Source organism: Pipra filicauda, unplaced genomic scaffold (assembly GCF_003945595.2).
Source record: "Pipra filicauda isolate LSUMZ 115617 unplaced genomic scaffold, ASM394559v2 scaffold196_size3971931_pilon, whole genome shotgun sequence".
Taxonomy (NCBI): domain Eukaryota; kingdom Metazoa; phylum Chordata; class Aves; order Passeriformes; family Pipridae; genus Pipra; species Pipra filicauda.
The window spans coordinates 1,074,876-1,100,304 of NW_024104305.1; the positions used below are offsets into that span (position 1 = coordinate 1,074,876).

The 25,429-nt window shown below is 35.2% G+C and overlaps 1 protein-coding gene across 3 annotated transcripts in view; it reads left to right on the forward strand.

The window, feature by feature from the left end:
- The window catches only part of SPOCK3 (SPARC (osteonectin), cwcv and kazal like domains proteoglycan 3), a 173,856-nt gene that overhangs the window by 47,393 nt on the left and 101,034 nt on the right, over positions 1-25,429 (forward strand). The window contains exons 3-4 of one of the 3 annotated variants that reach the window (XM_027738292.2): positions 18,447-18,455; positions 18,556-18,601. The exons of 1 other annotated variant lie outside the window; for it this stretch is intronic. In XM_027738292.2, the coding sequence (XP_027594093.1) occupies positions 18,447-18,455; positions 18,556-18,601 (55 nt within the window). The remainder of the gene's footprint in view (positions 1-18,446; positions 18,456-18,555; positions 18,602-25,429) is intronic. One more of the 3 variants, XM_027738303.2, reaches the window with a different exon arrangement.

Here is a 25,429-nt window from a genome sequence, read left to right on the forward strand (position 1 = left end):
GTAAAAATGCTTCTAGCAGCATAGTTCTTTCTAATACACTGCGTCTTTAAGAGTTTAGCGTGGACTTTGTGTGTCATGTACTGAAGCATCAGCAGGGTTTCCTGCAGCAAGTGGGATTATCCTTTGTCAGTCATCCTGGCAAGGTCAGAATGTGCTAGGTTTGAGATTAAAGGCTATAACCTGACATAAGACCTGAGGGACTGAGATAACAGAATGCTCTTGTGGATGGGAAAGGAAGATGATATGATGATGATATGATGATGGGGTGCAGTAAGGTTGTGAAAGTAGCATGTTAAATAATCATTTGTGTTGATTCTGGTATTTTATTGTAATAGTTCGAAGTTGCTAGAAGAAATTCGGTATTGGCAGTTTGCAGGTAAGAACCAAGCACTTTGATACACACAGCTTCTTAGTTTTCATGTGTATAAACTAATTCTTTAGTAGAGTCAATGAATGGGAGTTAGCATTGAAACATTTACCTTGTCTCACTTAAGTCACTGAAAATATTCCTGCTGTTGTCCTTGGGATTTGGAGAAACCCTGAAAACTGAAATAAGCAAAATGTAATTTTGAAAGAAAAAATGGTGAAAAATTTCAGGGAAAAATTCAAAAGATATAAACTAAGGGTGGAGAGTAGGTGATTAGTAAATGAAATTTGGAGACTATGATGGAGTCCATTAGTGCACATTGTAATGCTGCAGCAGGGATACCAGCCAATAGACTTTCCTCCTTCAGAAGATTGTCGTCTCATATTTAGGGTAGTTTTTCCTCCATCAGTTCCCTTCATAGGCAATGAGACTTTCTTTACTCATGCTTGGCCTTAACTGACAGTTCTTACTAAGGAACTTTGTCCTGTTTTACATTCAGGATGTCTTTCATCAGAGGATCTATAACAATGTTCTTCAAACCGTTTTGGAATAGGTTACTTCTTGATTCTTGTTTTGCTGTTCTTCAACGGATGCATTGTGAAGCATTTTACAGCACCCCAGGCCAAAGTTGATTGGAGTTTTCTGTATAAACAGGACCTTCAGAAAACGTTATATATTATTTCAGAATAATGCAATCACTAATGGTGTACAAGAAGTGGGTCAATTACTTTGAGTTAAATTTAAGTCGCTTGTCAGAATAATTCCTTTAAAAAATTCAACACTTCATGATGTACATATTTGTTATCCTAAGTGAGTTTAATAAAAGAATAATGCAGGTATTTCAAACTTTCATTTGTGCTTAAAATTTTGAGGATTCCTTTAGTGAACTGCCTTTGAATGCTTTTATTTATTTTTTTTCTCTAAGCTTCATCAGTAAAAGGTACTGCTTTAGGGTCTGACATATAATGTTCTCTTATGGAGCTCTGCATATTGAATTGCTGTTTCTCTGAATAGCTGCCGTTATTAAAAATGACAGTGAAGCCAGTCTTTGCTCTTAAAAAAATGACTAATGGCTCTGATATCTTTAGAACCAATGGAAGATAACCATTTTGGAGAACAGTTCTTCAGTAATTTCCCTGAGGAAGACTATTCTTATGCAGCAGATTTAACAGATAACATTTAGTGATTAAAAACAGTTGCCTGCAGTTTGAAAGACAGAAGAAAGCCACTGTGTCTCAGCTATTTTGTGGCTTCTGTGGATACACAGTAGGTAGGATGTTTTGACTTCTACATGTTTCTGTGTAATGTATCCTGATTTGCTATGTATTTGATGAAAGTTAGTATTTAATGAAATAGTTTTAGCACATCTTAATACAGATATCAGAGTATCATAGACAATATTTACTTCATGTGAGAATTTCTTATGTTCTTTTTTCCACAGACTTAGTTAGAATATCCAAACAACCTTAACTGTCCATAACACAGGCATGGTGGGTGGAGTTACGAAAAAAAATCGTAATTTTTTTAAAATTAATTTACTTTTATTTGGGATTCATAAAATTAAGTGTCAGCAGGATTCAACCTAAACTTCTTGTCTTGTTTATAGACCTGCTATCACCATCATGCATTTTATTTGAAACTGTTTCAACTCTATTTCGTTAACTCCATTTTAGCATAACTTTTGTCAAGGGAAGAAGTAATTGGAATGTTCAGTATTGAGAACATTTTTATTATTTAATATTTGCAGATAGGATAATGAAATATGTCACAAAACAGATGTCTCTTAAGGGATGAGTAAGAAGCTCTTGAATTGCAGTCGCATTAGAACTGGTGTTTGAAAAATTGGAACATTAGAAGGCTTTTTGAGACAACAGCCTCTGTTGATTTATTTGAGAAATATTGTACTATTATATTAATCTCTGCTAATATACAGAGAGCTTTCCTTGGAAAGAAAACATCTAATTAGACAGAGTTCAGAATAGTTAAGTAATTAGTGATATTATGAATTTTAGACTTAAATTCCACTTTAAATGTAGGTTGAATGAGCACAGACATTACTGATTCTTGTTACAAAGACTGGCGCACTTTTGAAAAGCAAGTTATAGTTGTGAAGTACCTTAAGGAGATTAACTAAAGCCTAAAGTCTTCTTAAGCACATGGTACATTTATCTTGCAAATAGTTTTCTAAGAAATAAACCTTGACTTGGTTTTGTTTAAACAGACTAAATATACCTCTGAAATTCCTTTTATCTGTAGAGTAACTGTTTCTTTTCTGCGAGACAGCTAATCTTTTCCAAATGCATCTGATAATGAAACCCAATTCAAGTATGTATTGCATGCTGGAATATTTCTTTGTTTTCCCAAGTTACATTATATATTACTATTACTCTAATAAAAAATAACATATCACCCTAAAATCTATATGCTTTTTTTTCTGTTGTCTTCTCCAGTTTACTAATTTTGTACTTTTCTAATGTTGGCAAGAAGTATGGGAATTTTTTTGTATCCCACAAATCCAAAGGGATGACTGACTGACTTAGAAAATAGTTATTTTCTTCTTACCAATGTTACTTTCTCTTGTCCGTATATTTGTTTTATTATTGAGTTTAAACTGTGTGGCACCTTATTTACATTCCAAAATTGTAGATGCACAATTATGATTGTACTTTCAGAGTACCCTCAAATCTACTGAAGAAACTGCTACTGGTTCTAGAAATTAAAACAACCCAAAAATCACAATACCTCGGCCAATGTCTATAGGGCATGTACAAATAAAAGCTAAAAACTAATGAATGTAAAGCTATATAGACATTAAAATTACAGCATTGTAATAGTTGATACAAGTTACATCAGCTTTGCAAATACTTTATGTTAGGACATTGCCTAGAGGATAGTAAAGTCAACAGTGATGTTTTACTACTTCTAAACTTTACAATGCATATGTTCTCATTCAGATAAAGTAAGTGTTTTGTACCCAATATTTGGAGGTGAGTTTTTTTCAGTAGCACGGAATATTGGGAAGCTGAGCAAAGGGCAGCTTTGGAAAGCAGAGAAAAAATGATCACTTAGGTGATGAGCACACTCGTAAGGAAAAGGATGATAACTGTATCCACTAAGTAATAACATCAAAACTGGGGTGGAACTGAACAACAATTAAATTTATAACTAAATTGTGTATATAAGCACACACACACACATATATATATGTATAAAATAGTAAAGAAAAAAAGGCAAGTCTTGTGTCGCATATTTGAATACTAGCTACCCTAGATTAAAGTTAGGAAAAAGAGGTAATTTATTTTTGGAGTCATTAGGAACACCACTAAGCTTATGTAGGTCTGAAAAGTTCCCATTCTCTCCCAATTTCAGTCTGCTAATCTGCTACTTGGCATTTTGTGCTGCAAAAGTAGTTGTTTGCCACGATTCTGTGTTAACCAGCTTGCTCCCATATAGTTTTTCTTTGAAGACTGATCCTCAATCCAGATCTCCAGTTCACCCACCACTACAAGTGACTCAGGCACTCCCAAGTAACAGAAGCTAGCACACACTGTCTAGCAGCTGAAAAGCTGTTTGGTCTCAAGGAATCACACCTTATCAAAAGACTTCTTTTGCACCTTGATTGTTAGATAGGCTATAACATATATCATGCCTCTTACAACTACCCTGTAGTAGAATTACTTTATATAGTCCAGATCTAAACAAAGCATCTAAGCTCCAGGCTTCTTGAAGCTAATCAGCCCCAAATTAAGTGGTATAAATAGTGATGTGATAGTAACCTGCACCTTCACAGGAGATCTTGTGTAAGAAAAAAAAGTTTATAATAGGAATATATGTCTATATATGCACACAGACATTTAGTCTAGGGTTTTGGAATCCCACATATACTATCTCAAAGCCTTTATTATCATTTTGATTTTTTTCCTTTTCCAAATGTTGTATATTTCTTAGAGATAATCAACATATAAGCTTGTTATCAATCGATATAAGCTTGGTAAGACTTCTCTTGGATTTTCTGTAGGTTACTGGTGTGTGCAGAAGTGTAATCAACATCAAATACTGTTACTTGATTCCTGCAGGGGGAGTCAGCTTTTTTTAATCTGACTGTAACTGCTGTACAGCTGTTATAGTCTGTAACTGCTGTTGCTTCAGTGGTACAGTTAAATAGGGCTTTAAATCAAGATAACACCTCTTTTATATAGGTTAATCACTTATGACTGTGAAAGGATTCTGAATGAAAACATATCAGAGGTTTAAACTACTTTTATTTTCTTGATGAAGTGACGTAGTCTTGAGTTACAGGTGTATGTTATTTTAAAATACTTGTGCAAATTCTTAGCTTGGTATGCATAATTTAGAAATTACTAGAACATATAGCTGTCTGAATAGTTAGGGTGCACAATGCTGAAGTCATGTAAAGGCTGCACATTCAAAATATAGGAGAAATCTGATAGCATTTGCGTGTCCTGCATCCCAATTGCAACTAAGCCTCAAAGATGGGATATATTATGAGCAGTTGGGATATATATTTCACTTAAATGATACTATTCTACACTCTGCTATTGCACATCCACAATTAATTTTGCATTTCCAGTTCTGAAGTCTGGTCCCAGTGCAACTAGTTGTTACTTGTTAGCAAAAGACATCTCAACCTGTGTCAATCATAGATAATTCTATACATGTACATCTTTCCTTTGAAAACCAGTTCTGAACAGCTCTCACTGTTTTTTTCCTTTAGTGATCACTAATTGGTCATGTTTGGTTTGATTTTTATATTCTTTGGTATTGTTCTGTGTGTGTACTTTAAAGACATCTTGTGTTATCTTGTCCTTTTAGGATTCTTGTTGTTATCTCCTTTTCTTCAATAGCCTTTAAGTCACAGTTTTCTGATAAAAGAACTTGTGTTTATTAACACAGCCTAGTTACATGTGTGGCCCCGTTCTAGAATCGGTGATTATTCCACTCTACAAAAGTAATAATGTATTAGAAGACATATCTATATGGTGATTTATAGATGCTTAGGTATTTTACAGATGTGATCATGACTTTTTTTAAATTGTAGCAGTATCACTGATACTTATTAGAATTGCTCAAAAAATGGAAACTGTTACTTTTTTTTCGGCTTTTATGGACTTCTGTTTTTAAAACATTTTTGGTCAGTAAGTTAGCTGTGTGATGCTTTCTCACTTTGTTATAAGCATATAAATGTATTTAGCGTTTCAGATGTATCTAAACAGTGCTAATCAGTTTCCTTAAGTGTGAAATACCGTTCTAAGATACAGTCCTCAAGTGTTCCCCACTGCTCAGTATTAGGGCCAGGCCTGCTTAGTATCTTTGTTGATGATCTGGACAAGAGGATCCAGTGCAGCTCAGGAAGTTCTCAGATGACACTAAGCTGGGCAGGAGTGTTTATCTGCTGTAGGGTAGGGAGGCTCTGCAGGAGGATCTGAACAGGCTGAATCAATGGGATGAGGCCATTTGTCTGAGTTTGAGCAAGGGCAAGTGCTGGGTCCTGCCCTTGGGTCACAACAACTGCAGGCAGTGCCACAGGCTTGGGGCAGAGTGGCTGGAAAGCTGCCCACCAGAAAGGGGCTTGGGGGGTGCTGGTTGACAGCTGGCTGAACATGAGCCAGCAGCGTGCCCAGATGTAAGGAAGGCCAGTGACATCCTGGCTTTTATCAGAAATAGTGTGGCCAGCAGGACCAGGGCAGTGATTGTTCCCCTGTTCTTGGCACTGGTGAGGCTGCACCTCGAGTCCTGTGTTGAGTTTTGGGCCCCTCACTACAGGAAGGACATTGAGGTGCTGGAGCATGTCCAGAGAAGGACAGTGGATCTGGTTAAGGTCTGGAGCACAAGTCTTATGAGGAGTGGCTGAGGGGGTTGGGGTTGTTTGGTCTGGAGAAAATGAGACTGGTCTCTACAGCTACCAGAAAAGAGGTTGTGGAAAGCTGGAGATTGGTCTCTTCTCCTGGCTAACTAGTGGCAATACAAGAGGAAATGGCCACAAGCTGTGCCAGGGTAGGTTTAGATTTGACATAAGGAAGAATTTCTTCACTGAAAGAGTGGTTAAGCTTTGGAATGGGCTGGCTAGGGAAGTGGTGGAGTCACCATCCCTGGAAGAGTTCAAGAAACGACTGGATGTGGCACTTAGTGCTGTGTTCTAGGTCAAAGGTTGGACTCTGTAGTCTTCAAGGTCTTTTCCAGCCTTAATGATTCTATGATTCTGTAAGAGTGTCTCAAATTTGGAAGAATAAATGTGTCACGAAGTTTTTCTACTTTGTGCTCAGAATACAAGATCTTACAGCCTGAGATAGGTCTTACGCATTTCTAGTGAGAGACAGCATTTAAAAGGAATGATCAGTTTTTCTGTATAAGCACAAATACATAAGACATTTTTGAGACTTTAAATAGCAAAACTGAGACTTTACTGCCTGCAGAGCTCTCTTACTTTTTAAGGAGTTCAGTTACTGACAAGTATTATTTTTTTTGTAATTTCTTTCTTCAACTGCTGCATATTTTCTTTTGTTTGTCAACTTTCCTTACTCAAGCTAAGGCAGACAAAATACCCCAGTTAACAGTCTTCAAGACAGTACTTTCAGACACACAGAGCAAAGGTCTTCTGATCTTTGATATGTATCTAATATTATGGTATATGGCCCTGGTGTGGATGCTGCAGCAGTAAAATCAATTTTAATTTTTCAACACTAAAACATTTCAGTCCATCTTTTAAATGATCCTCTGTGAACCTGTTTCTCTTTGGACTGTAACTGTCAACCTTGTGAACTGCTTAAGATGCAGGTGACTAACAATTGCACATATTCAGTTCCAACAAAACTGACTTTTTCTTTTGATTTCCCTTCAGTCTGGGCTCTAATAATTCATTAGAACTGAGGAGAAGGCCTTTTAATTTAATCAGTATGTTTAACTGGTGACTTTTTTCCTTTGCATTGGAGAATGCTGTATCATTTTTCATTTACTGAATGAGACTGAAGAACATTGTTTCTTGTCCCTGGGAATGCTTTTTTTTTAAAGATAGAAATAGCAGCATCTTTGATCATGTAAAATAGCTAAAGTAAATGACTTGAAAAATGTTGCAGTTCAGATTCTTATTTTGTTCAAATATGAAATACAACCTAAATTTTTAGTACAGAGATTGTGTTATAATCATTCTTGCTCCCTTGTTAGATACTAGGCTGTAGTAGTTTTGCTGGAAATTAAGATATCACTTCTAAAATATACAGTTAAACTTTTATGTGCTGTAGATTAGTGTACATGCCGATACAGTAAAAAAAGGACTTCTATAAAGAGCAGAAAATTAGAGGTAGAAAATAATAATACTGGTCTGTGAATAAATTAGGGATTATGAGGTAGTGGTAAATAACCTATTTTGAAAAAGGCAGTATGAACAGACCTATGTATAATCAGTTCTGAATTGTGGAAGATACACATGCATCACTGATATTTAATTAAAAGCCTATGCTTAATATAGATAAATATTTGGTATATGATCTATTACCTATAGAAATATATGTGTGTGTATATATATATATACACACATATATATACATAAACCCAATTTTGCATTAATAAAAGGAAAGTACTTTTTCCATCCCGTTGTTTCATGTGTTATCTGCTACTGACTTGTGGGTTTGTACCAAACTGATGGTGTAATAGGTTTTTCTGTGATACAGAGTGGCTGTACAAGGGAGTCACAGAAGATACAGGAAATTGGTTTAAGCTTTTTCCAGCACATGCCAAGGAAACAAGCAGGATCTCTTCCCAGTTACAGATTTTGTAGCTAAATAACTTATGTTGAAAAATACAACAAAACATGTTGACAGTATAAAAGGTAAACATCTTTTCTCAGTCTTGTGGTGAAGTTTTGAACACGTCCATATATTAGTAGTATTTCTGATACCATTAAAGTATGTAATGGTTTAATGTTAACTAATAATATTATCATCTCTTTTATATTTTCAGTGCCCAGTGGTTGGGAAAATTTACGTGTCTCCCTCAATTTCTATGAAAGACTGACCAAAGGCAGAGGTAGTAACCTACTCAAGGCATTTAATCCAGACATGTAATGTATTTTGCACACTTTACTACTAGATTTGTAAATTTCTTACTACTTAGTGGCAGGCTATGTTAATTCATAAGCTGCAAACTCTGCATTGTAAGTTAATGAACTTTTCCGTTAGAGGGCAAAGGTAGCAACAACATTCCAAGTGAAAGGAATTAAAATGGGTTTCCTTCTGCATTTTTTATCACAACTATTTAATTGGTCCTCTCAGTGTTCATACTTTTCTCTCTTTAAGAAACAGCAGCATTTGCAGACTGTGAAAGAAATGTTTTCAGTTCTGGACATCTGTAAAGCAGCACATGCATGACTTAGCATGGATTTCACGTTATGTCATCAGATTAGTGTCTTGTGGTTTCTGTGCTCTGTTAAAAGAAGAAAGAATATAAGTGATGATATAATTCAGTTTGCCTTCAAGTATAGGGCCTTATTCATGTAGGACTTGGACAAAGCTTACTATCTACTTTAAGTATGAACTTTTCTAGAGAAACTAATGCTACGCAGTTCCCTTTTGCATCCATGTATCAAATTCTGAGATATTGAAATGGAATTCACTCATTTTGACTCTTGAGTAAGGGTGTGACCTCTGCCCCAGCATCTAAGGGTATGCAGTAGTCTACATATCCTTAGGTGCGACACAGAAAGGGGAAACAACAGCTTTTGCTTTCTAAGTTATATGAAAAGTTGTAAAACATTGCAAATAAAAAAATTTCAAACAGTACTTTCTTATTTTTAATTTGTCACCTGTAATGGAAGCACTGGGACCTGAGCAAACAGAGTGGCAGAAGTTAAAAATTTGAATTGTATCACTTACTTCATTTCCTGCTAGAATGACCAAGTAATTTTTACTAGTTGCTAGAAGACAAAATGATTTCCCCAAAAACTTGGAGAAGGTATTTGACAAGTTTCGTCAGAGTCACGGTCTGTAAGATACCTACGGTAACATTTCTCAATAAGTGGTATTGGATAGTATTTTAGCCACTAAAATCCAGCTATGGTGCATGAGTGTACCATATTTAGTGTCAGGTATCTGATGATCTGGTTGAAATGAGTTATCTCATTAAGATTCACCGTGCACTTCTTTTATCTTTTGACTAGAGAGCTACCTTCTTAAATTTTTATTTTGGAAATTCCATGTGCGTTTAATGGTGTTCTCTTATACATCCTAAAAAGCTATTCTTGCTCAAGATCAGTAAAACATGTTGATGGCATGTATCAGAAGATATATGTGTATTATTAATTGTTTTATTTTATGAAAATGATGAAATAAAATGGCAGTAAAAAGAAAATATATGTTAAAAATGCCCGTACTGTTTTTCTCAGGCAACTGTAGTGACTGTTTTTTCTAGTTTATTTTTCTTTAACTTGGCATTTTATATTCATGCAGTTTGCTGATTCATGTGATATTTTTAAGCTTCTATATCATTGACCATCTCTGTAAGTTCCGTGATTGCAGTAGGGCCACTAGAAGTAAGAGGGCATAAAAATGCATTGACCTTGATACTTTTTATTGATAGGTTAGGACATAACTGTTGAGAAATCTTGAATCCTGTCTTGAATCAAAGAGCAATTTGGTTACATTATGAGTAGCTTTAACAAAAATAACATCTTACCCAGGTGTATTTTTATAATGATTCGTATTTCTGAAGTGATACGAATTTCTGAAATTGATATATATGTGTAAAAATGTCTTTCATATTATTTTAGCAATATGTGTTTTTCTGTTTTTAGTGTCTACTCTCTCTGGATCTACCCAATTTACAGTATTTTTCCCCATCTGATACAAGCTACATAGACTTGACTATAATAAAAATACATTAAATTAATCATCCAGCATTAACTTTCACTAAGAACATTGAATTAACATCTTTATCACTGGTTTAATTACAGATTCTGAAGTGCAGTTTATGTCTTCACAAATTCTAAGTTCAGGTATTGATTTTTTAGAAGTCCTGAGCTTGCTTGAAAGGGATATTTTTCTCAGAAAAAAGCTGTACAGGTCATATAAAAATAGCTACTAATTATTTTCTTAAAATCTGTGCAGCATTCCTAAGCTGAGACCAATAATTTTAACTGCTTCCTTCTATTAAGTTGCAAACATTTTTTAAACCCGTGGTTTTCCTTCCAACCCATTTTCTATTGCCACATCTGTTCTTATTTGCTTTGTAATGATAATTGTGCTGTAATTCCTCTCTCATAATATTTTGTATTCCTTAATTTCTTCCATTTTGGACTGTTTTCACACTAGGGTGTTCTCTGTCTCCATGGCAATGAGAAGTAACCTAGAACATTGTTCTGAGCCTTGGCATAAGAGACTTTTTTTTAATTCTGCTTGGAGAAACATACTAAAATTCTATCTGTGTGAGTGCCATGATATGGCAAATCTCATGATTATCTTTTTAATGAATTTTCTCCAGACTGAAAAACAAACCAACAAAAAAAGTCAACAAAAGTATGGTATGTGTTTTGTAACTGATTCCAGTTTTTTATCCTTGAGATGCTAAAAAGACAAAAATTTTCACCTTCTTGAATGAAAGTTGATGAGTAACACTTTTTTTTCCCCTCTTGCTGTTGTCAGATACAGGTATAAAATGTTGTCCATAAACTATGTAAGGGCCAAAGCCTTTGCAAGTACCTTTCTTAGACACTTAGTAGACCCTTAAAACCTAAACTGTTACTGTCTTTGGACCCTCTGTGTGTACTTCACATCTTTCAGGACTTCTGTCTTGAACACGATACAACAATTTTTATTAACTGCATTATATTTTTTGTATCTGCATTATACAAAGAAAGGTGGAAGGGAGAAGAGTTAAAAAAAGACAAGTTATATGAGCTCTGGTCAGTCTGGCTGGTCAAGCACTGAGTATGTGCAAATTGTTGATGGATGTGCACAGACTATTTCTTACCTTTTATTTTTTAAGATGTTAACTGTTTATACCAGTTCCCAGAGATGCCCTTATACAGTTCACTATTTTTTTTGTAGATACAAACCATAGCCTCACAATCATATTGTCAGTCTCTTTCAACACACCTAGGTCAATTCCCTCCAACCCCATGTTGTGATCTTCTCTCTCTGTATAGCCTGTTGCTGTTTTGCCACTCTTGGTTGCACTGTGCCATTATATGCAGAGGTCGTGGGTTAATTTTTGCCCTTGTTGCCTAAGGCTTGTGCATTATTGAAGGGGCACCTGAGGAAATGGAACAGCAACCCTTCTGGAGAGGGTTGTGAAAGTCCCACGGATAGCCTTTTACCTCACGTGTCATCTGTTTTCATTTTTTCTCTCAAACTGTGTTAGTCTACAGCCCCTATAGTCTAACAAACCTACTGTAAGGCCCTCCTCAGAAATTGAATCTTGACATCATAATAGGAGGAGCATGACCAAAACTTTTCATTTCTGTTTGTAGTGAAAAGATGGTTCATTATTTCTTTGATTCATAATGAGAAGTAAGAGATGCACTCTTAAAGAAACAATGTTTTAAATTTTACTGGGATTTAGAAGCTTACAGTGTTCATGCTTTGATATTAATTCTTATGTTTTCAGTATTTTCTCGGTATTCTGAATATACGCTTTAGTGAGCATTTGGTATTTCTTGGCGAGTGATTTCAGTACTGAGCTATTCGAATGTACTGTTAGCAACACTGCTAGTACCAAATAGACAGCATCTGCAGAAATCTTACTGAATGAGATCTATGCAACGGGGAGAGAAGGCTGTCAAGTGGTGGCTCCTAGCCCAGCCTCATCAATGGTACTAGAAATGTGAGGCAAAGAAAGGGAGCGGGATAAATGTTAAATGTGTGGAGCTTGGTGCCAGAGTCACTGGAAGCAGCTATTGATTCTAATTGTGCTTTGCTGGCCCCAAGAATACAGGCCTCGGGGGTGGCACAGCCCAGGGGCTGGAGCAGCGGAGGAAGCTGACATCAGCCTCCCCAGAGGCTGGCACTCAACAATAAACTGGTGTCCTTTCACATGTCACTCCAGCACCCCACTCATGGAGGCTGGGTGCCAAACAAGTCGGAAAAGAGTTTTGCTGCAAGGCTCAATCTTGCCTGCAGGTGTTTGGGTCTTTCTCTGCCAGAGGAGCAATGCTGATATTACCTCTGTGGTGGTTTGTTATTTTGGAGTTTTTCTCATATTGGTTCTTTGAGTTACTAAACTGATTGTTAAGATGGTAGTCAGCAATCTTGAATTCTTGATTCCCAGGAGTACTGATGTGAAGGGCCACTGCCTTTATCTGTATCTGAGGTGCTTTGTGCACTGAACTCCTTTTGAGTTATATAATATAATGTAAAAACTATATAATTAGTTTTGGCTAAACTAATTATATTTCTAATGGTAGACTTAATCTGGGGATATGGAGGCAAATCTGGCAGCAGTCACCTTTTTACTAGCCTGTAAATATCTTCTGGACTTTTTTTCTTCTAATTTCCTAAGTCTGTGTTATAAATGTGATTGTGTTTTCTTGAAACCTTGATTCACTAAAGAAGGATTCCTGCTCTGTGCAGTTCTCAAAGGTGGCTTCATGGGGAGCACAAGAGGTATTTCAGCTGGTGAGAAGAGGGACATCCTGTTGAGAAGAAAGTATTGAGCCAAAAAAATTGCTAGACAAACAGTCCCTGCCTTCCTGGAACTAGTTCTGCTCCTATTTCTACTGCAGATCTGTAGCTATGTGTCATCACATAAGGTATGTACATATTGTCCAGCAGATCAAGCCGCCTGTTGAACGAATCTGGGGCAATAAGTAAAAGATGTGCTAAGGAGCATGGTGGTGCTGGGGAGTGTGGTATCTCCCTTGTTGTCATGTGGGCACTATCCTGCAGTTAACTGACTAAACCAACACTCTACATTTATACAGCAGAGTGCTCATATGGCTTATGATAGATCAGATGTCTATGCAGGTCATCAGAGATGAAAAAGGCATCTGATAAGCAAGTAGGTATCCACATGCTGCTGAATAACATCTGCATCTTGGATGCAGATTCCAGACTGGCTCAGATTTCAGGGTGAAGAATTTCCCACTGCATCAGCATCACGTATTTTCCTGGTGCAACTTACACTTCCTCAGTTACGGTTTATGCTTTGGGGTAGTAATCTCATTAGATGTGGTTGTAGTATCTTAGTTATTCTGTGTATTCTGTCTGTGGCCCTCATTTTATTTGAGGAAACTGCAGTGTTTAGGAGTGGTAGATTTCCCATATGATATCAACTTTGTTGGTGTCTGATCCTTTTATTGCTGTAACAGTTCTCCATGTGACCAGCAATTTAAAGCTTTGTAGGGTAATGACAGTGTTGCTGACATTACACTGAAGGTCCTGGAGTAAAACATAACTGAAAAAAAATTTCTGCACACTTTTGTGCTTTCTTTTTCCAGCAGTGGAAGAGGTTGGGACAGAGGTATTGGATGACAACCCTACCACAGCTCTTTCAGTGAGACTTAGGATACAGAAATATGTTACAGAGTCACTGGGAGGGTTTGGGGCAGATGAGTCAAACCCCTACTATTGTACAGGTGCAAAGACATGAAGGGGAGATAGTTGGTGAGCTCAAGTTTGCTGCAGAAGTGAGCTTCAGGCAAGCAGCTACAGTGTGGGATAGTTAGCCTATTCAGTTGGCTTGTTGAAGTGGAGTCTGAAAATAGCATATCTACCAAATAGCAAAGACCTAGCCTAAAAGAGGTAAAGAGTTTTCACATCAGATGAGAAGCAGATGTGTGTACTTGAGATGCAGATATAAGAATTGGAATAGAAAGCCCATTAAAAACTCCTTGAAATTAAAAAGAGCAAAATAGTCTCATAGCTAATGGCAGAGAGGAAAAAAAAATCTAAATCTGAACTGTAGGTTTTAAGTTTTGCTAGGGAGCATGTGCAGCCTGACAGATTTTTGCTTTTGAAATTGTCAGATGTGATTTCACATCCATCTACAAAGTGGAGTGTGTCAGTCTTCTTTGTTAAAAACAACCCAAACCCCTTTGTAGGAATAGGGAGGCCAGCAGTAAAATGTATTTTTTGCATTATGTAAGTTGTATAAAATCTGAGTGGAATTTTGTATGGGCAGACTGAAGTTTGGTGTTGAATAAAGTTCAGAAAATCTTGTCTCCGCTTTGGTAACTGTTAGAAATATTGTTTCTTGAAGCAGTACCTGATGTTGAACAGTTGCCTATTAGACTTTTTCTAAAATTGTTAGTTTGTAAGTCATATGGTTAACAATATCCCTGTGCTGTAACAGTGAAACTGTACTTGGATGGAATATAATTACAAAATCAGAAAGCTGCTTCAATTTTAGTGGATTCTCTCTTATAAATCAGCTTTGATTTTAAGATATAAGCTTTTAATGTATAGGCCATACTAGAGCTAAAATGCTGAATACAAAACAAGGGGTGAGTTTTCTGTATTCAACTTTTGATCTGAAAACATTTGTGAGGAACCTGCCCTCCTTGCTCTTGGACACCTGCTGTTCTCTGAGTCAGTCATTATATCTACCATGTATCTTTATGTTCATTAGAATATAGATATCTCTTGGGTAATAATTCAAGCATTATATGACAGCATCTACAGAAAATGTTGCAGAGGAGAGATCAGTGAAATGATGTAACAAAGGCTTTACAGAAGAAAGAAAAGCGATAGGGTCATATTTTTCTGCCTCTATTAAAAGATAGAAACTGCTGCATGACAAATTATTTTTAGTGAGCTTTTTTCGATTTTACCATACTTGACTGTGTATTTTATAAAACTTAAGTAGTAACTCATACTCAACTCATATAACTTATGTAGTAACCCATTTAAGAATGTGAGAATTCATATAGAAGAATATTGAAGTCCAAAAAGAAGCAGTAAATTTTTAAGACAAAATACCCTTTTTCCTTTCCTCCCCCCCAGTCTTTTCTGATTAAACTGCTTTTTTTGGTCACGTAGCTACTTTTTTTGTTCTTTTTGTAGAGTTGTCAGATTTTCAGATGACATAGATGATTTTTTTTTTTTACAGTAAGACCTTTTCAGGAAAAAGAAAAAACATATTAGTCTCAAAGTACGTAAGTAATTGTAGCATGAACTTAAGTTCTTAAAAAACACTTCATCACTATGACCCTGAATGAGCGTAATGCTTAAACGTGCATAATTTTAAGGCATGGATATTAAACTCATTGAAATCCATCATCCATGGCTGTTAGAAGTGCTTTGCGTCTTTCAGACAGAGACACACTTGAAAGAAATAGTGACATTTCACACAGTTTCAAGTAGAGCAGTAAGAATGAATTTTCTATTTAAAATGTATGAATTTCTTTAGCTAGAAAGTGTTGGTTACTGTTACAAATTTGTGACTTTATTCTGTATACTTTTGTAACTTGCCCTTTAACATGTTTGGGACAAAGGCAAGGAAGCTCCTGAAGAAGTTCAGAAGACAGACTCTCTCCTGAGATCCTGAGACATTGCTTTTTCAATTTATAGATTGTTAAAGGATACTTTACCTAGAGATGCTGTGATGCTACTCAGCCTTCACTGAGGTAGAACCATGTATTTGTTCATTCTTGGTTTTATATTAAAATTATGAAAATGAGACTTTGTAAATTATATTATGATCTCGATTACATTCTGCAGAGGATATTGAACATTATTATAATCAAACTTACTGACTGAAGATTAGGAAAGGTTTGAATGTAACAGGAAGCCATGTGATAGGATAAACAGCTTTAGGAATATTTGTAAAATTGTGGAACTATGATTTATTGAAGCAATTTCCTTATTTATTCTGAAAATCAATTCTAAACAACCCTTACTTAATCTGACAATCAGTTCTAAACAGTTCTGTTTGTAGAGGGACATAGAAATTTTGTTTAACATATTCAATAATGGATTTTATTTAAGTCACAGATGATTTGAAAAATTAGTTCTTTAGAACAATCAGTATAGGTATATATGGTATGTGGGTATATATGTTTTGTATTTAAGATAGAAAATTCCATGCAAACCATAACCCATTGAAACTATAGTGCAATTAAAAAGAACAATCCTCCCACCCAGCCTACAAAGACAGCAGAGAGGTAGACATAATGGGGAGAAGAATAGAGGACAAAGTAGTGTTGTGTTGTGGAGAGATTCATAATGCTGCTTCATCTTGAATGCTCTGCACAATTCTAGTTATCAAGAAAATAGACTTGGAAGAGAGTCAGAGAATGGTAATGAGAAAGGTGTGAAGTTGCTTTGTAGACAGAAGTAAGTCAGCAAGACTTGTAGAAATGCCTGAGGGATATTATATTTGAGATCTGTGGAGTTGTCTGCAGGATAGAAATGAACAAGAATTGATTTATTTTCTGGTTGGTTTGAGGCCAACTTGAGAACATGTAATTTATACAACCCACACTTGTACATTCTTCCTTAAGCAAAATGCAGGCTGCTTTCCCTTAGAAGGGATTTTTGTCTCAGTCAGAATGACTCCTCTTTTGTTCTGATAGCTTTATGTTCTAGTTGTTCTGATATTTCACTATTTTCTGCATGGACTTGTTGTGAGTGAACATTGTTGATTTAGTAGAAATGGAAAGAGAATCTACCACTTTGATGTGTTTTCAAGAATTGTAAGTTCTGCCAGTATGGGGGTGTTCATGGAACAGCATCGCATTACAGCTCGTTCAAGCGTGTTCACAACACCACTGCAGGAATAACATCTCCATAGTTAGTATTAGGAGGAATAATGGGAAAATGCTATCATAATCATAATTTCTGCTTATTTCTTGTGTGATTAACAAAAATCAATAGGTCTGTGAAATTTTTTATTACTTAAAAAATAATAAAAAAGGCAAATAACATCTATTGATTCATAGAGTGTTAATCTGTGCGGCATCAGAGTACAGGAATATGTAAGTATCGGTACAGAAATATGGTTAATTTTGCACTTCCAGATTCTGCTCATTTCTTTCTTTCTCTTTCAAAGCACACATTTCGATAACAACATTTTCACTGAATAAAACCTCATCAGTGAAATATGGTTTAGGCTGCAAGCACTGTTTGTTTGGGTTCTTTGTGGGTTTTTTGTTTGTTTGTTTATTTGGTTGGTTTTTTTCTTTTCGTTTGAGGTAAAAATCTTTAACTATTAAAACCCAACAAGTGTTTTGTACTTGCAAAGATGTGTTTGATGCTTGATCGTTTTTAAGTTATGATTGTGACTTTGACAACTGCATGAGACTCATATTTTCCCAGTAGTTAAATTTAAATTGAGATTTTTTTACAGTGGTCTTTTAGCAAGGTAGATGGAACTGCTGCATTTGACAGTACACCCACTTCAGTTTGTGAAGCTTAATTTAGGCAGTCTTAAAATGTTTGGTATAGTCTTTTAAATATTTTGTTCTACAGAGTAGGGAGTTAGATTACCACATAATAATAAACAATTCCAGTCATTTTCCTGTGCCACGTATTATCTGAGATAGGCAGATCAATTTATTGTTTTGGCTATGGATTTGTAATTTATTTCTGCAATTTATTTAATTCAAGGTTTTCTTTCTTGAAATTGTAGCCTAATATAGCTGATGACATAATTAGGAAGATATTTTATGTTTGTAAGATGATTTGTAGAAAATACAGCTAATTAGACTTACCTAATGAAAGGTCTTACTGATGCAATTGAAAGCTACATAACAAAATATTTATTTTTCAAAAATTCATGTATCATTCTTTAAGATAGCTGAATTTATTGATGGCAGCTTTGAAGCTTTACTTTTGAAAACTCAATCAGTGAAAATGTAATTAAGTTTTTCAGTATTTTAGAAGTTAAAGTACAGGAAAACTACTGTAACATTTTAAAAGCAGTGTTAGAAACATTACCTATACAGGTACTATGAGAAATACATTTTCTATTTTAAATGCTAAGGAGTAACATTTTTGAATGGCATTTTTATTTTATGAGTGCAAATGGCCTCTGAATTATACTGTTTTATTCTGTGTCATTTGTCCCATTATGATAACTGTAATCTTTTTCTCTCCTTTTTTTTTAATTTTATTTTCCTGCTTGCCTTTTCTAGGAAGTAGAGGTTGGTATACATCTTCTGTCTTTCATGATACTATGAGTTTTTTTGTGTATACATTGATTCCTTATGTTTTACTAAATTTGAGTTGTTTCTCCCTCTCCAGGATGATTATTTTCGTACATGGAGTCCGGGTAAACCATTTGATCAAGGTAAGACTCTGCTACTAGTTACTTAAATTTTATCCTATTCAAGTATTAGTAATTGTACTCCCGTTCTAGAATGCCTACAGAATTCTATCAATTTGTATAATTTCCTCTGTCTTCAAGTGATTTATTTAAAGAGTACCAGAAATTCAGCTTAATCATCATTTTATATCTGTGATTTTTTCAAACTTTTTTTGATATAGAGAAAGAGACGGGAGCATTAGAAACCTCTAAAGTAGCTTAAAGTTCCGTAACAGAAACGTGAGGTTTGTGAAGTTTTGTTTTATTTATATATTTAAGTAAAGAACTGATGCTTTTCATTAGGACATCTGAAAAGAAACAGGCATGCAATCTAATAGTTGTCTTTTGCAGTTAAAAAAAAAAATCACTAGGATTTTGAAAGTCTCTTTATATGTGGCACATAAAAGAAGATCTAGAAAACTAGTTTTGGGAATCTGTCATGTTCAAGTGATCTGTCTTGGGGCAAAATGTAGCTGGAGCTTTGAGAATGCTATAGTACAACAGTTTTAGTCTAAAAATAATTTGAGTAAATGCAGTAAATTTTCCCATTACACATTCCCTCCCCAGGCATTGGAACTTAGTGATTACTGTCAATATAATCCACTTCATGTATTTTGTTTCAAAGTGTAGGGCTGCCATTTTGAAACAACTGAGAATCTTGATGCTTTTTAATTGCTGAAAGAAATGCTTCAGGGACTTGGTCTTTTTTGATAGTACCGGTGGCACAAATGCAATGAAGAAATAGCATAGGGACTTGTAAACAAGACACTGAGATAAAAATATGTTGCAAAAATGGTATTTATTCAGTTTAAAGAACTTGCCAAAATGGATACTGACTTATAAGGGAGATTTACAATGAATTTTCTTTTATTACAACCATATTTCTTAGAGGTTTCCACCAAGTTCTATGACTTCGTTACTTTAATACGAAGTACCTTTTGTCTTTCCCCTTTATTCTCCGGTTTTTGATAGAGGGACATGGTCTGCAAGTATGTTTTTAGTATGAGAACTTATAAGTGACAAAATTTTTCATCTGAAAGCATTGAATTGAATATTGTGTGAGTTTTGAAGTTTTGCTCATGCTTTTTTTTTTTCTTGATATGTTTTTGGGGTCTTTTGATTTTGGTGGTTTTTGAGTGTTTTTTTTTTTTGTTGTTGTTGTGGGTTTTTTGTTTGTTTGGGGTTTTTTTTGGTTAGTTTTTTGCTTTGTTGTTTTTTGTTTCAATTGGCTGTGAGTTTTTTCAGAAGTTATACTGAAATGCCTTTTCCCCCACACTGGTGTGTGTTTACTTTTACACACACTGGTGTGTTCTGTTACTCTGAGTTTTTTGGGCATCCTAATACTAATGTTTGTTGAGTACTTTTCTGAATTTACAAACAATCTAACTAAGAAAACATTTTAAAGTTCTTCTACCTAGTTTGCAAAATGCATTGTGTATTGGACAGTGAATATTTTAAAATCACATCTACAGAGTTCAACTTTCTGTTTTTATTTCCTTGTTAAATGAAAATTTACATTGAAGAGTGAAATGCATTTGCTGAGTAGTTTTATCTACAATTTACTGTGCAATTTTGTAACTGAAAACCAAATAATGCTAGTTTGTAACAGATTTTAATAATAAAAAGTATACAGAGGTTTTATTGTCAAAAATGTTCCCAATACCTTAATTTGTCAGTCTGTCATTTAAAGACTATTAGGGTTTTTTTTACCTGCCAGTTCACTGGTTTTCATTTTTCCTGCAAGAACTACTACAGTCTTTGTATTGAATTTTACAGTGACATAGAATTGTAGTGTATGTCAAAAAATTTACTGTTTCTTGAGAATTTCATGTTTTCTAGGCTCTGATTGTCATTAGATATTCTTTTTCAGTCATAGGTTTGCATTCAGTTGTTATTTATTTGAAACTCTGTAAATAACATTACTGACTAGATCTGGAAGATATCCTAAAAGATAAAAGAGGGTTTCCTAGTCATTATCTTGTTTTCCATGTTGGCAGAGTTGTCTTCCTCTTACTTTTGGGTATAAGAGGAAATACATTTTTTTTTTTTTTTAAACAGAAAATATTCATGAGAATAAAATATAACTAACTATGGAAGTACCGTGTACTTGTTCAGATATTCAGGTCGCTCTCATCCAATGGGAAGAGTTGATCAAATGTAACATTTTGTGGGAAGACCCATTCATACTTTAAAACATGTCAGCCTTGCAAATGTCAGTTCCTTCCATAGGAGTGAATGTAATGTTCATGATTTACTGAATAAATCAAGTCTTCTATGGTTCTCTCTCTTTGTAAAAGACATAGAGCAGTGACAATCTCGACACATTTTTTTCCTCATATAATTAATGAGATAGGAGAAAGTGAGAGTTGGTCGACTATACAAACTGAGTTGTAGGTGTACATTTTGATAGTGCCTGTAAATATTGATCCAAAGCTGTACCATAAGCACTGCTGCAGCACCATTCCACTCCAGTTGTGTATTACTTCACTAATAAGTTCGAAGCAAATAGTGTTTAACTGTTAACTAGCTTTTTCACCTCAGTAACTGTATTGGGACGAAGTTGGGATGATATTTTTGGTCTGTGTTTGTCCTTAGCCACCTGCAGAAGTTTATAGTTCTCCCCGCCAAGTTCGCTGATAAAACAGTGTATTTGGCCTTGGAGGGAGAACTTCTGTATAAACTGTTTTAATTGGTCTCTTGTGATTGGTCAATGGCTCGTCAAGGGCATTTGGAGGAGAAAGTGATGATGAGAGGAGGAAGGCTCTCCCCCAGACTCAATTGGGAAAGACCCCCAGGACTCACTGCGCCTGCGTGAGGGGATTTCCAAAGTTCGCACACATGCACAGGAGGGGTGCACTTACATAACCAAGGGGGTGGGATTGAGAACCCCTGACGGGGCGGTACTGGCCACACCTCCCCAGGCAGGTGTACTCAATGAACTGTATAAAAGCAGACACGCTTTCCGTGTTGGGGTGCCGGCTCTTCACGAAGGATCAAGTTGCTTTTAGCAGGGACGCCTGCTGGAGTGGGAGCCTGCCAGCCCTTCGGAACACGCAGCTGCTGCAGAGAGGTTTTATTACTGGTTAGAGTGGGTAAGACTCTCTTATAGGTGACACCTGGGTGAGTAGGGTGTCGAGCCTTTCTTTTAGGGTTTTTTTGTTCACTTTTCTCCTTCCTAATCCCTTTCTCTTGAGTGCCTGTTTTTACTGTTAGCCACCCTTCATAATAAATAGTTACTTTGTTAACTAGCAACGGTGTCTAGTTTTCCACGGTCCAGTACCTCTTGAACCTTTTTCCCCCATAAAGTAACCTCTCCCCGATACAGTAACCATACACATAGACGTAGAGGTTTTTGATATGTATTTTTCTCTTTTACCAAAGTGAACTATTCAAAAGAATAAATAAGTGTGTCGCAAATGACTGAATGTGGAGTCCTGTGATCTGTTGGGGCTCATTGCAAGCCAAGCAGTCTGTGTTAGAGAATCTTTATGAAGGTTTACCTTTCAGTCTTTTGTTACTGCCATTCTGGTTAGTGCAGCAGCTACTCTCTCAACTGAGAGCGTTCCATAAAAAACATTCTCCCAAATTAAAACATGAAACTCATAAGTGAAAGATAAACTTTTAAAATGTAGAGATAAGGTTACAGTAAGAGATTGAAATTGTCCCATGTCTGTTTTGTTCAAGTTTATAATAATACTGCTGAAGATACAAGCAGTTATGTTCTTTGAGGACAGAAATAAAAAATATCCCTAATTTATCAGTGTTTTATTTCTTTCTGTTTTTTTGTCGATATTTGGCTTTTCAGAAACTTACCTATAAAGCTGCAAAAGTATGGGATAAGTAAGGAATCTTTTTGCCATGAAAAGATCTGAGCTCCAGTTCTACTAGACAGGATATTTTTTTGTTAACTATGAAAGCAGTGGATTATAGGAATTACTAGTGCTTTACAGAAATAGTTTTTTTCCTTTGCTAATTTGAACTATAGCAACATTACGTAATGAAATGAAAAATATATATCTGAAAGTTTTAAAATCAGTATATGAACAACATATGAAGTCTTCAAACTCCAGCTGACTACACGTAATAGAGGTGTCATATCTGCATTTTCAAATTTTTAGTTGTAATTTAGAAAATACTCAATCTTGTGGTTTAGGCTGTAGCGTAAGTACCTGGTACACATATAACTCCTTGTTGATATCACTGGTAGTCAGACAAATGGGTTCTCATTATTTATGTTTATTACTTTGTTTATCTGTATTCTGCTTGAAATGAGAACCTTTTTCAAATAATTTTTAGTCAACGCTCATAAGAATTTGCAGGTAGTATTTTTGAGGAACCATTGCATGCCACATAGGTGTATCTTTGAGGTCTACATGTAGTTATTATTTTTCTAGGATTTCTTTGTCTTTTAAAACTTTTTCTAAGATTTTGCACTGATTTACTATAATGGGTAATGTATTTTTATATATTCTTTTAATCCTTAATCAGAACCCAAACATTATGCTAATATTTTATTGTAATATTTGAAAAGACTGTGGTTCCAGGAACTGGTAGTTGTGCATATAATAATAAAATGTAGCGACTTAGTTTTAAGCCTTCCAGTGCCTAAAGGGACCTACAGGAAAGCTGGAGAGGAGTGACTTTTTACAAGGACATGTGGTGATTGGACAAGGGGGAATGGCCTTAAGCAGAAGGAGGGTGGGTATTTATATTAGGTATTAGGAAGAAATCTTTACTGTAAGGCGTGTGAGGCACTGGAAGAGGTTGCCCAGGGAGATTATAAACTCCCCATCCCCAGAAGTATTCAAGAGTAGGCTGGGTGGGGCTCTGAGTAACATGGTCTAGTGGAGGGTTCCCTGCCCATGGCAAGGGAATTGGAACTAAATGGTATTTAAGGTCCCTTCCAACCGAAACCATTGTATGATTCTATGAACGGCGTTTCAATTCACTCTTCTATACTTCAGTGTATTTTTAAAGGTGTTATGTTAATATGAGGAAGTGTGTCAGAATTGCTTACGTAGACAGATGTGTGTAATTCCATTTTTATTAATAAGAGTGGCTATATGGAAATATAAGTCCAAGCATTCTAGGAGGTTAGCCCTTACCATGAAAATGTATAATGTTATTCACTCCTGGTATGCAAAATCTATTTTAAAAGATGGAAAATACTATGATTTGCATTGCCATCTACCAACACCATTCCTGAAAGCAACATTTAACATTTGTCCAAGGTATACTTATTCTCATTCAACTCTTGTCTGTTTATATCCATATGATAGAAAAACATATTTAAATAAATGTTTTGACTATATATATACATATATATGTGTATATATATACATATATATATATGTATGTATATATATACACACGTATATATGTGTATATACACCCTTAAATGTTTATATATTTCTATAAATATCCCAAGGTAACTTCTTAATAAATAATTACTTGGAGCAGGTATTATTGTTGGAATAAATCTCAATGCTCTATTATAGTTACTGCTGAAAGGAAGGTTTTACTCTTTCAGTGGTTTTAGAAATAAGCAAGTAGGATGTCTTGTGTTTTAGACTATTCCAAACTGACTATTCTAGTAGCTTTAATTTATGTTTTATCAGTACTTACTCCCTTTATACACAGTGTTTTCTAACACATTTTCTTCATATACCACTTCTACATCAGATGTAAATATATGGGATGCTTCTGGTACATTTTATTTTTAGACTACAGATGGTAACAGAGCTTGGAGGGTGTAGCTATTGAATGGAATTACATACACAAAGACACTAGTGTAATTTTTGAAAGTGGAGGAGATGTCTTCCTTTGCTCAATACTGTAGAGGAACAGTGGAGTATATTCATGTAATTGAAAAAATACAAAATGACATTTCCATGGAGGATGAACAGCCTGAAGGTATAAATGGTTTGTAGATGTATTTATAGCATTTCTTGTAGACCATTCCACAGAATTATTTTTGGCTTTCATAGTATCAGGTTATATTAGATGCCTGTTTACAGAAGAAAAACTGTAGATACCATTGTACAACAGAAATAGATTTTGAAGCAATTTCGCTTGTATTACTTTAATCTTTACCTTTTAGCTCTGTGTGTTTAATCTACCTAGTTCTGTAATAATTTTGATAACTAAGAATATTCAAATGTATGCAAACACATCTCTGTAATTTGTGAATACATTTCTGTACTGTGAACTGAAACCATTTAGAGTCATATTCAGTAAAATAATTTGATTCACTCACTTCCAAGCCCTGGGAGGTTACAAGAGAGTTTAATGAAGATCCATTAGTTGAAGACTGTGAAAACAGTTGTGTAGATTTAACTTTGCTGCATTTGATATGTACACTCATGATCTAGTTTATGTAGCAGAACTATTGATGTTTTTGAACTAGAAGTATATATCCATCACTTTCAAGATAAATTGCAGTACTTTGCAATTAGTATGTATCACAAGGCACTTTAAAATGTTGGCTGAGGTAAAGACATAATGTCTTTGTAGGAGGACTCCATGAATTTTAGAAAGAACAGAACTGAAAAGCTGTTAAAAATATTTCATGCTTATTTACTATTAAGAATAAACTATATTTAATCTAGTTTCCAGTTTGAAGTATTTAGGAATCCTACTCACTAATGAGATATGCTAAATCCTGTGTTAAACAGATTACTGCTGCTTTATGATCCTTTCAGATAGCCCTTGCCTGAAAAGATTTTTTGTAGATGTCTGAGGAACCCTTTAATGGTGCTTTTTGTTAATTATCTGATGCTGTGCTTCAGTGATTCTTTTATTATTTCTCTTTTA